The sequence below is a fragment of the Phocoena sinus genome, chromosome 9, assembly GCF_008692025.1.
Source record: "Phocoena sinus isolate mPhoSin1 chromosome 9, mPhoSin1.pri, whole genome shotgun sequence".
Lineage (NCBI taxonomy): Eukaryota > Metazoa > Chordata > Mammalia > Artiodactyla > Phocoenidae > Phocoena > Phocoena sinus.
The window spans coordinates 32461788-32474282 of NC_045771.1; the positions used below are offsets into that span (position 1 = coordinate 32461788).

Sequence of the window (12495 nt, forward strand, 5' to 3'; positions counted from 1 at the left end):
GTTAAGCAACTAAAGTCACGTAAGTAGTAGGCCTGAGTAGAATTACAACCCAGATCTTCTGCTCCATCATGCTGGTAGTACCTTCCTCTGAGAAGCTCAAAGCATTTCTTTAATTAGCTATTATTAAGTGTAAATATGATGATACTGCCATATGATTTGAATGAATTCCATTTTTGTAAGAGTAGCTGGGAGAAAGAATTCTCTTTTGAAAGTGCCCTGCTTCTATACTGCCCCATGGAAAGCTTTAGGGTAGTGGTCTTCAAACCAAAGTAAGCAGCACTACAGATTATCAGGAGGAAGGTAGTGCACACAGTTTTAACGGAATGTATTCCCACATCCTCATCATGCAAAAGTACTCCTTCCTAAAGTTAGTCTGCCTGAGAATTTGCCTGCTGTTTGTCCTTTCTCTTTCCCACTTCCTGCTCACAATTGTCCTTCCCTCACTTTACACAGAAGAGGCAGCCTTCTCACTAGCCCTAAGTTTAGTTACATTGCATTTTCTGGAGTGTAAAAAGCTCAATAATACAAACAAGGGGACCGTAAGAGAATGATTTTCTCCTGAAAGGTGATCCCATAAAAGCAAAGCCAGAAATACTGAAGGAGGTAACATCTTATTTCACCCAAGTTTCAAACTGATGGCGATCTATGTGTCTTATCATCTCAGAATCAGATTTCAGAAATGAATTGAGAAATAAGATATTTTAATTAACTTATTATTTATTTAATTTTAATGGGTTAATAATTTAATACAAATTATTATCTGTATTTTAAAGTCAAGTCACACTTTCCTGACATAAAGCAAGTCACATTTAGCTGATTGGCTTGACAATGAGACCTGACTTCATAAATTCATTTATTTCCCATGAGATTGCACTGAAACTGCAGCTCCCAAGTTTTGAAAAAAATTATTTAACATATGAAAACAATATACAATAGACAAGAATTACATTCTTTGACACCACTTAAACCTATGTTGAAAAATTAGTTTTTAAGTTGAAAAGTCAACTTAAAATGTATCAGGTATACACAGTTTTTCAGAACTATTTTAGGGCATACATAAGCAATTAAGCTTAAAGACCACTGCTTGAATTCTTATGATATGGATGGCTAACATCCCTTTCAGTTAACAGATAACTAAAAGCAAAGCTTTTAAGAAGTAGGCAATGAAAAGTCTTTAAATGAGACAAAGGCATCTGTTATTCCTTTATTTAACTAATAGACATTTCTTGAGCATCACCTCTGTATTAAAGACCACTTCAGGGACTTCCCTGGTGGTCCAGCGGTTAACACTCCATGCTCCCAATGCAGGGGGCCTGGGTTCGATCCCTGGTCAGGGAATTAGATCCCGCTTGCGGCAACTAAGAGTCCGCATGCTGCAACTAAAGATCCCCGAGGATCCCACGTGCCGCAACTAAGACCCAGCACAACCAAATAAACAAATAAATATTTTTTAAAAAGACCACTTCAAAAATCCCACATAGGAGAATAACATATGGATAGATATTAACACTGCAATGTGTTTAGTGCTACAACTGAAAATTCACACCAAGTCCTACAGGAGCACATTAGAGAAAGCAGCTGACTCAGTCTGGAATTTGACCAAGTAAATGACACAGTACTAGGCTATGAAGGATGTAAGTGGTTATTTCACAAGAGCAGGAAATAGTCTAGGTGTTCCAGGAAGAAGGATCTGCATGCACATTTTAGGCTTAAAAGAACAAAATACATCTCAGGAATGGTGAGTGGCTAGGTGAGATGTATATGGTAAGATGACAAAGGGTATCCTTGGTAAGGTGGGCAGTGCAGGCTATTAAGGGTCTCATGTGCCATGCTTAGAAATAGGACTTTTATCCAATAAACCCTTGGACCAATGGAAGGTTGTTTTTACTAATAACTTTAATTTCTGAGTACAGAAGTAAGACACTTATTTCAGGAAATTTGGTAAACAGAGGAAAGCAGCAAGAAGAAAAAAATAATCACCTGTAATCCTACCACTGAGAAGAAACCATGTTTAACATTTTAATGATACCCCTCCACTCCTTCACATATATATATATATATAAAATCATATATATGATATTTTACATTAAGGAAAAATTATACATAAGGTTTGTGACCTGCTTTTTCTGACTTACAATAAATCATAAATATTTTCACATACCATTAAACATTCTTTTAAATATAATTTTAAGTTGCAGGATAGTATCCAAGAGTATGGATAAACTATAAATAGTTCTCTATTTTTGACATTATATGGTTTTCTTTTTAACTTAATAATTCTGTGATGCATGGACTTTGCCATAAATCTTGGAGCAAATCTCTATTTTTTAATATGTAAGTATAAATTCCCAAACGTGGGATTTCCAGGGCAAAAGGTATAGCAAAAATTCTAAGCCTTTTGAAAAGTAGCTCCAAATTTTCCTCCATTAAGGTATGAGAGTGCTAGATTTGAGGAACCATTATCAACACTGTTGCTTTCTAGTTTGGGATTTATTTTGTTTTGTTTTGTTCTGTTTTTTCTGTTTTATAGGTGAAAATGGAATCTCACTATTGATCTTATTTTTATTTGATACCTAGTAAAGTTGAACATGTTCCATGTTTACAAGTCCCCTGTGGTTGTCAGAGGAAGGATTATGATATCCTTTGCCTTTACTTCAGTCTCTGTCTCATCTTCTCAACTAGCTGGGTAATAACTCATGACATTCTGAATTTCAGTCTCCTGAGTTGTTGAGGGTTTTAAATGAGGTAATATATATGAAAGTATTTTGTATACAGTAAAGCATTAGTCCATTTCTTTTAATTAGAGGCAGAGAAACCTAGGCTGACCTTTTGGCTCTCTCCTAACCAGTTGTATAACCTTGTTCTAGTTACTTAAACTCCCTAAAGCTCAGCTTCCTAATACATAAATAGAAATTGTGCCTATTCAGTTTGTGTGGTGTGAGGGAAGAGTCATATATAACTCATCAGGGACTTGCCTCTTGAATAACTGGGTGAACGGTGACATCATCAAATGGGTGGAGAAGACAATGGAAGGAGCAGATTTATGAAGCTTGGGGAGTGATAAATGTGGGTGCTTGAGGAGCTTGCAGGGAATTTGGAAATAATGTATGAAGTTCAGGAAAGAAACTGGGGCTAGAGATTTGCCTTTGAGAGTCATCAGCACATTGATGTCAGGTGAGCCTGAGTCACCCAGAGAGTATGAAATGCCAGAAGGAAGCCTAGGTGCAGACACAGTGGCCCATCACCATTGAAGAGGCAGGCAGGGAAGACTTAGAAGTCATGGTCGGAATATAAGATGACATGGAAAGAGTGGTTCACTAAAGCTAAGTTAAATAAGTATTTTTAAAAGAAAAGTTTTAATGTATTGGTAAGGGCAGAATCCAGATTGCAGCAGGGAAAAGTCATAAAAGATGACGAAGTAAGAACAGCTTTGATGGCAAAAGGAAGCAGAACGATAAAGCTTGGAGGATGAGGCTGGGTGGGCAAAAGTCAGAAAAGGAATTTTTTTAACTTGAAAATATTTCAATGTGAAAAGGAGTCAGTTGAAAAAAAGATGTTAAAACTTGTAGAGAGAGACTAATTGCTGGCCCCATGTCCTGAGAAGACGAAACAAGATGATAACGGTTTAGTCAAAGGCAGGAGGAAGCATACATCTTTCACTTAGATAAGAAAGAGAAGAAAAAAATAATCCCAAGGGTTAAGAAAGAAGTTATAAGTATTCATACATGATGCTGCATATTTTGTAGCATCTATATATTTTCTCTATATCTTACAGAAGTCAAGGCCATCTGCTGGGGGTGAGCAGAACCTAGGAGAGATTGGGAGTTTCAGGAAAGTGGTAAAAATCTGGAAAAGCTTTTAGAGAAATGGTAAAGAAAATTAACTAAATACAAATGAAAAGATCTCCCAAGAAAGTTTATAGGCCCATTTGAAGTTGAAACAATAACTGTATAAAACTTATAACTGACTAGAGTATATGATTTTCCCAGCTAGCACCTCCTTCGTCAAAGATATCAAGTGAATGTTTTGTAGCAAAAGATTCAGTGAAAGGAAAAGGGAATTGAGGGTGCTGCTGGGAGAAGAACTGAAGTGACTGGTGTTGTCATTGGTGAAGGTTAAACCAGGAGTGGTCCAAAAGGGAGAACTAAGGAGCCTAGAAATCTTCATGAAATTGGAAGGCAGTAAAGGTGGGATGAAGAGACTGAGAGAGCTACGGTTAGGAAATTCTGAACTAAGAAAGAGATTCCAGAGTGTGACATTTCTAAAGTGGAGTAAGTCTAGGTGCTCACCAAGCTCAGCATGTGACCATGAAAGGAAGCTTCTGAACTAACTGTAAAATGTAAGTTCTGAGGACAGTACTGGAAGGATTTCTCATATGGGTGCTGAAGTTTCAGACATGATGGCAGAGATTTAACAAGCACCACTATCCTGGGTAAATATCATCAAAGGGTGTCCAGAATTTGACAGCTGACAGAGTCTGGAGGATGAGGATACAGCCAGATGGAAGGTTCACTGAAAGAGTTGTAGACTGTGACATTTGGGTCCAAAACCTGACTTCAGCCCTTGCCTGTTCTGTGAGCTGAGCCAGGTTCTGTAACCTTCCTAAGCCTCCATTCCCTTATCAGCAAAATGGAAACATTAAGATTTCATCATAGGAATGTTATGAGAAATAAGACAAAATATATAAAGTGCTTATCTAGTACCTGGCAGATTGTAAGGGCTCAAGCATGCTACCTATTTTATTAGATGAAAGCAGAGTGAAATGGAGATTAGAAAAACAATTGTATGTAAGTACTGTCAAACTTCTTATTTTTCTTCATGCCTAGAAAGGCATTTGAAATTCCTAAAATCAAAGAAGTAAAATCAACCTGATCCACACACCTCTCCACAATTTTTCTGGGCAGATAAAGAATTATTCTCTTACCTATGTCTAAAAAAATGAAGTATAGTAAAGCCCTTGAGGTCAAGTTACTTATGTAAATAAAACCAATTTAAGATATTGTGAAATATGTAGAAGTGGGACATTGGTTTCATAACTCCTATGTTTACTCAACATAAAAAAATGATAAGGAAAGAGGAACTCAACAGGTATTCTCAATAATCAAATATTACTTCTTTAGAAGCTGAAAAATCATTGATAATATTTTTTCTGACCACGAGAAATATTTACTACAGAATTTTTAGTAGTGAATTAAAATAAGTAAAAATAGTAGAAAACAATACATTGGTCTATTTCTCATACACCTTTATGGTGACTGGTGGATGTAAATTGCATTGGATTGGAACTTGAGATCAGAGAGGGTAGCATTTAGTGAGGAACTATTATGTGCATGGTACTATGCTGAATACTTTCCATAAGTTATCTCAGTCAATCCTCACAACAAACTTGCAAGGTATATATTAATATTCCCATTTTATAGATGAAGAACAAGAGGCTCCACAAAGTTCAGTAACTTGGTCTAGATTACACAGATAGTAAACAGCAGAACCAGGATTCAAACCCTGCTCTATCTGGCTCCAAAATCTATGAGCTTTGTATTACTTCCTAATTTGTTATGTGACACAAATTACATGACTTAGCGAAAAATAACGAGGCTTGCGTATCGTATTTAATATTCCTGGGCCTCTACCTCTTAATCTATAAAATAAGTTCTATCATCATGCTAACTTTATTGCCCATTTGGATGAAAACCAGAACCACAAACAAGCAAAGCTTAAATATTTAGAACAAACAAAAACAAAAAATATCTGACCTCCTCCCAGAAGGCTGTTACATTCTCCATCACTACTTCTGTAGTTGTTAAGTTATATTCCAGTGTCTTATATTCTTGCTTTTGTAAGAAATCCTGTTTGCAAAAGAGAGCAAAAACGTATTGCAGAACCAGGATACCATTAATACATTATTACATCTATTTTACACTCTAATAGTGATGCATTCTGTACTTGGATTTTATGAATTATATTAGAAATTGTTTCTTAATAAAATAATTTTATAAGTGTTCTAAAGTTAATTTGCCAAGTACTAGAATTAATCATTTTGAAATGTAATATTTTAAAAAATGTTTTTATACATTAGATTTTTAACATACCACTGATTCATCCTTGTACTATTACATGTTAACCTTAGTGATGAATTTATAAAGCACGCCTGAATTACCCACCAATTGCCTCAATTCAACATTAAGAGAGAGAAAACTATTATCTTCCTCTTTATAGCACCCTCCTTATTAGAGGCATCATTAGCATCACTTCTCTGGGTTAAGTAAAGGTGTGAAGATCTGATATAACCGATTTTAGGGCATCAAACCTTGATTCTAAAAGAAGGGCTCTATTAGCGACTCAGAATCACAGTGCTCCTAGAGATGGTGGGAGCATGAGGAAGAATTAGGTTTATGCATCCTGAAGTCTTCTTCACAGGAGGCAGTTTTAAAAGTCTTGTCCTTGCTAACTTTTTCCCTTCTCGCCTCTTCCATTCACTCACTATCTTTATTTTGGTTTCCCTCTTTTTCTCCCAGTTTTGTTTTTAAGATCTGTTTCTCTGTCTGTATTCCTGTTTAGTGAATCTGTTTCTCTGATGCATTCTCTTTGGGTCTCTATGTCTGTTTCTCTCTCTCTCTTTCTCTGTCTCCCCACCACCTCTCACATGGCTGTGATGGACTAACAGAAGAAATAAGACTAGTCCCAGAGCTGCCATGGTTCTGAGCTACATTCACCAATTTGTCTAAATTGCAGATCTCAAACTCACATATTTTCAAGATGATAAAACTAAGGAAGGTGGCTAAGTAGAGACTGTGATGAACTGGAGTGGGCAGACCCTCTCTGAGTGGGGAGCTGCCACAGCTTGTGAGGGAAGAGGACCCAGTTTACGGTATACTTCAAATTTTCAAAAGAGGCTGAAGACATGATTTGTTGTATATGTGACAGCACACAATTTTTAAATGCTGCCAACTAATTCAAATGCATTGTTTTAGGTTGTTTTGTTTTGTTTTGTTTTTGAATGTAAAGGTCAAATAAAACAGGTCAAGGGCCAAAATTAAGTCCATGGGCCACCATTTGCAAACTCTGGCCTAGGCTAAATAATGGCAGAACTACCTAAAAGTGGCTCACCCTTCACCCTCATTTTTAAAGTTTATGTCACAATGATTTATTTTCTGGTTAAATATTTAAATGGATATCAAACAAGTATAATAAAACATTTTGAACTGCATATTAATTATAAAAATTAAAACTACACCCAAGGTTATGGTGCTGATTCTGTTAGCTTTGCATTAATCGAGTCTCATTACCTGAGGACTTTAGAACCTCTCTTCAAAATTACCAGCTACATCACCTTGCTGATATTTTAAGGTAATTAATGTATCACAAAATGCCACTGTCATCCATCATACAGTCCAGAAAAACACTTGGAAAAGTTTAAGGTGAACACTCCTAGTGTTAGCTGGAAAAACGTATAACTTCCGGATGAATCTGCCACCAGCATTTTGCACATTTGCCAAGTTCATTAGAACTGCTCTACTGATTGATTACTTGAATAAAAATCTCCAGAATACAGAAACAATATTTTCTTCAATTTCTCTGACTTAAGAGAATTTCACAGGCCTTCATTTTATTTCACTAGGCTTTCATTACAAGGGCTCATTAGACCACATACAGACATCAAGAGAGGAAATACTGTGCATCAAACAGGCCCAAGGCCAAGAATACCTCTCCAGAGAGTTTGCTCATGAGAAAAGCTCTAAACTGTTCTAAATTCATTGTGTATGATGCCCCATTTTGGTACATTACCTGTATTTTGTTTATTGCTCCAAGAGAATCATACCAAGTTTGTACAGCCCAGGGGAACTGCCGAGTGACTGCCATGCGCAGAACGATGCAGAATGAGATGGTTGTGAATATTTTTCGAAGGCCGATTCCATTAAGCAGTGCATAAGGAAACACAGATAAAAACACTACAAAGAACCCTGAGAAGAAGAAGGCTGAGCTATTGAAGTATCTCACATAGGCTGCCTTCCGGGTCAGTTTCAGTTCTGTTCTATAAAAAAATAAATAAGATTTGGGATGCTTATTTACTTTTCAAATATCAGGCATCTTGGAATTAAAAATCTGGACATAGACTCTCAAATCTTTCTCTCTGTGTTCTGATCCTTGTTCTACCCTGCATAGCTGTGTGACCTTGTGCAAGTTATATAACCTCTCTGGGCCTCAGTTACCTTATTTGAAAGGGAGATGGATCATAATGAATGTACCAGTGTCTTGCATATAATACCTATAAATATTATTTTTAAATTACAATAATCTTAATAATTATTACTATAATTATTATTTTTATATCTTTATTCACTTCTTTATTAATTTTTAAGATTAATGACACTGATAATTTTTTGTTTGTTGGTTGGTTGGTGTTTTAAGTAATTAAGTGTGGATATGAGAATAATGACTTATAAAGGAAAAAGACAATTCTGGGATTCCCTAACGGATTGTTAACATTTTAGAAGTTCTAGCTTGACTTTGGGGAACCTTGAAAATAACATATAAGCCATAGAGGAGTGGTTCTCAAGCCTTAGCATGAGTAAAAATCACCTGAGAAACCTGTTAAAATGCAGAGTTTCAGGCCCACCACTCAGAGAAACTGACTGAGTCTGCAGTAGGCCTCCAGAATCTGCAAATGGGGCCTCCCTGAGGGCGCAGTAGTTAAGAATCCACCTGCCAATGCAGGGGACACGGGTTCGAACCCTGGTCTGGGAAGATCCCACATGCCGTGGGGCAACTAAGCCTGTGCACCACAACTACTGAGCCTGCGCTCTAGAGCCCGCAAGCCACAACTACTGAGCCCATGTGCCACAACTACTGAAGCCTATGTGCCTAGAGCCCATGCTCAAAAAAAGAAGCCACCGCAATGAGAAGCCTGCGCACTGCAAGAGAGTAGTAGCCCCTGCTCGCCACAACCAGAGAAAAGCCCACACTCAGCAACAAAGGTCCGATACAGCCAAAAGTAAATAAATAAATAAATAAATAATTTAAAAAAAAAGAACCCAAGTGATTCTGTTACAGGTAATTTTTGAAAAATTATAAGTGAGCAGATGCTGCATCCTCCCTGTCTCTCTCCCTTCAGTATAATTATTTGCAATCATACTTCTGATCCTTTAGTCTGAACTACAAATGTGAACAATTTTTTTAACACATGCAGAAGAGGTTTAAATGCACCAATAAGCAGAAAACAGGGAGTGCAGAGGCTGGTGAGAAGAGAAGACAATGTTGCCTTCAACCTCCGTCCTACTCTTCCAGGACCATCAAAACTAGAGTCACTTGTGATCCTCCTATTCAGCTCTTGCAAGGGAAAGAGCAAAGATAAAACAGACAAGTAGAGAGTGCTGGTGGGAAGTAGCAATAGCTGCGACCGGCATTTAGTTCCACATGCTTGTACAACTCAGAAAAGTTCTCATTCTCAAGTTGTAGAATTCAGAGGAAATCTTTTTTTTTTTTAAGTCTGAAAAAAATGTAATCCGGAGCCCTCTGATGAAGAAAACGAAGTTCAGTGCTCCCAATCTACATTGTGACTCCCAGTCTAATGTGGTCTAGCCTACCTATTTTAATTATTTGGTATTGAAGGCAGATTATGACTTGGGAATCTCACTGGGGTGTGACTCTCAGCTCTCCTGGTTATAGCTATGCCATCTTAAGCAAGTTTCTCTTTCCTCTGATCCTATAGAATCCACATCTACAGCAGAGAAACATAATATCTCCCTTGTGGAATTGCTGCCAAGATAAAAGAGAGCACAGCACAGGGCCTTGCACTTAGAACCTACATGTGTGTTGCTAATCTTCAACAGAAAGAAGAACACTATTGGCTAGGCTTATATGTTTTCAATGCTAGAAAATACTGTTTAAAAAAATGTTAATAAATTTGTCAAAATTGTTGTGTATTATAAACAGTTGAGGAAAATGAAAGAAGTGGTACTATAAAAATAATGGACTCAGAAACATCTACAAGAGAAGGAGTACTTCCCAAAACTTCTGCTACCAGCGTCCTTGTCCTCACGGTGAGACACAGCCACCCCCCACCTCTGCAGGAGACCCTACCACACTAGCAGAAACTGAAACTCAGCAAACAATCTGCTGCTGACAATCAAGTCAATTTTGTGATATTTAAAACTTTTACTGAGAGGGCAGACAGGAGAAGCAAGAAGAACTACAATCCTGCAGCCTGTGGAACAAAAACTACATGCATAGAAAGATACAAAAGATGAAAAGGCAGAGGGCTATGTACCAGATGAAGGAAAAAGGTAAAACCGCAGAAAAAAAACTAAATGAAGTGGAGACAGGTAACCTTCCAGAAAAAGAATTCAGAATAATGATAGTGAAGATGATCCAGGGCCTCGGAAAAAGAATGGAGGCAAAGATGGAGAAGATGCAAGAAATGTTTCACAAGGACCTAGAAGAATTAAAGAACAAACAAACAGAGATGGACAATACAATAACTGAAATGAAAACTACACTAGAAGAAATCAATAGCAGGATAACTGAGGCAGAAGAATAGATAAGTGACCTGGAAGACAGAAGGATGGAATTCACTGCTGCAGAACAGAATAAAGAAAAAAGAATGAAAAGAAATGAAGACAGCCTAAGAGACCTCTGGGACAACATTAAACACAACACATTCGCATTATAGGGGTCCAAGAAGGAGAAGAGAGAGAGAAAGGACCAGAGAAAATATTTGAAGAGATTATAGTCGAAAAATCCCCTAACATGGGAAAGGAAATAGCCACCCAAGACCAGAAAGCACAGAGTCCCATACAGCATAAACCCAAGGAGAAACACGCTGAGACACATAGTAATCAAATTGGCAAAAATTAAAGACAAAGAAAAATTATTGAAAGCAGCAAGGGAAAAATGACAAGTAACATACAAGGGAACTCCCATAAGGTTAAGAGCTGATTTCTCAGCAGAAACTCTACAAGCCAGAAGGGACTGGCATGATATACTTTAAGTGATGAAAGGGAAGAACCTACAGCGAAGATTACTCTACCCAGCAAGGATCTCATTCAGATTCGATGGAGACATCAAAAGCTTTACAGACAAGCAAAAGCTAAGAAAATTCAGCACCACCAAACCAGCTCTACAACAAATGCTAAAGGACTTCTCTAAGTGGGAAACACAGGAGAAGAAAAGGACCTACAAAAAAAAAAAATCAAAACAATTAAGAAAATGGTCATAGGAACATACATATCGATAACTACCTTAAACGTGAATGGATTAAATGCTCCAACCAAAAGACACAGGCTTGCTGAATGGATACAAAAACAAGAGCCATATATATGCTGTCTACAAGAGATCCACTTCAGACCTAGGGACACACACAGACTGACAGTGAGGGGATGGAAAAAGATATACCATGCAAATGGAAATCGAAAGAAAGCTGCAGTAGCAATCCTCACATCAGATAACATAGACTTTAAAATAAAGAATGTTACAAGAGACAAGGAAGGACACTACATAATGATCAAGGGATCACGCCAAGAAGAAGATATAACAATTGTAAATATTTATGCATCCAACATAGGAGCACCTCAATACATAACGCAACTACTAACAGCTATAAAAGAGGAAGTCAATAATAACACAATAATAATGGGGGACTTTAATACCTCACTTACACCAATGGACAGATCATCCAAAATGAAAATAAATAAGGAAACAGAAGCTTTAAATGACACAATAGAACAGATAGATTTAATTGATATTTATAGGACATTCCATCCAAAAACAGCAGATTACACTTTCTTCTCAGGTGCGCATGGAACATTCTCCAGGATAGATCACATCCTGGGTCACAAATCAAGCCTCAGTAAATTTAAGAAAATTGAAATCATATCAAACATCTTTTTTGACCAGAACACTATGAGATTAGAAATGAATGACAGGGAAAAAAAACGAAAAAAACATAAACACATGGAGGCTAAACAATATATTACTAAATAAGCAAGAGGTCACTGAAGAAATCATAGAGGAAATCAGAAAATCCCTAGAGACAAAGGACAATGAAAACACAACCATCCAAAACCTATGGGATGCAGCAAAAGCAGTTCTAAGAGGGAAGTTTATAGCTATACAAGCCTACCTCAAGAAACAAGAAAAATCTCAAATAAAAAATCTAACCTTACACTAAAGGAACTAGAGAAAGAAGAACAAACAAAACCCAAAGTTAGCAGAAGGAAGGAAATCTAAAGATCAGAGCAGAAATAAATGAAATGGAAACAAAGAAGACAATAGCAAAGATCAATAAAACTAAAAGCTGGTTCTTTGAGAAGATAAACAAAATTGATAAACCATTAGCCAGAATCATCAAGAAAAAGAGGGAGAGGACTCAAATCAAAAAAATTAGAAATGAAAAAGGAGAAGTTACAACAGACACCACAGATATACAAAGCATCCTAAGAGACTACTACAAGCAACTCTATGCCAATAAAATGGACAACCTGGAAGAAATGGACAAAT

General features: G+C 37.0%; 1 protein-coding gene across 1 annotated transcript in view; it reads right to left on the bottom strand.

The window, feature by feature from the left end:
• The window catches only part of CFTR (CF transmembrane conductance regulator), a 211267-nt gene that overhangs the window by 138827 nt on the left and 59945 nt on the right, over window positions 1–12495 (bottom strand). Inside the window, exons 8-9 of the mRNA XM_032644014.1 lie at window positions 7786–8032; window positions 5754–5846 (exon numbers count right to left, since the gene is read on the bottom strand). Coding sequence (XP_032499905.1) covers window positions 5754–5846; window positions 7786–8032 — 340 coding nt within the window. The remainder of the gene's footprint in view (window positions 1–5753; window positions 5847–7785; window positions 8033–12495) is intronic.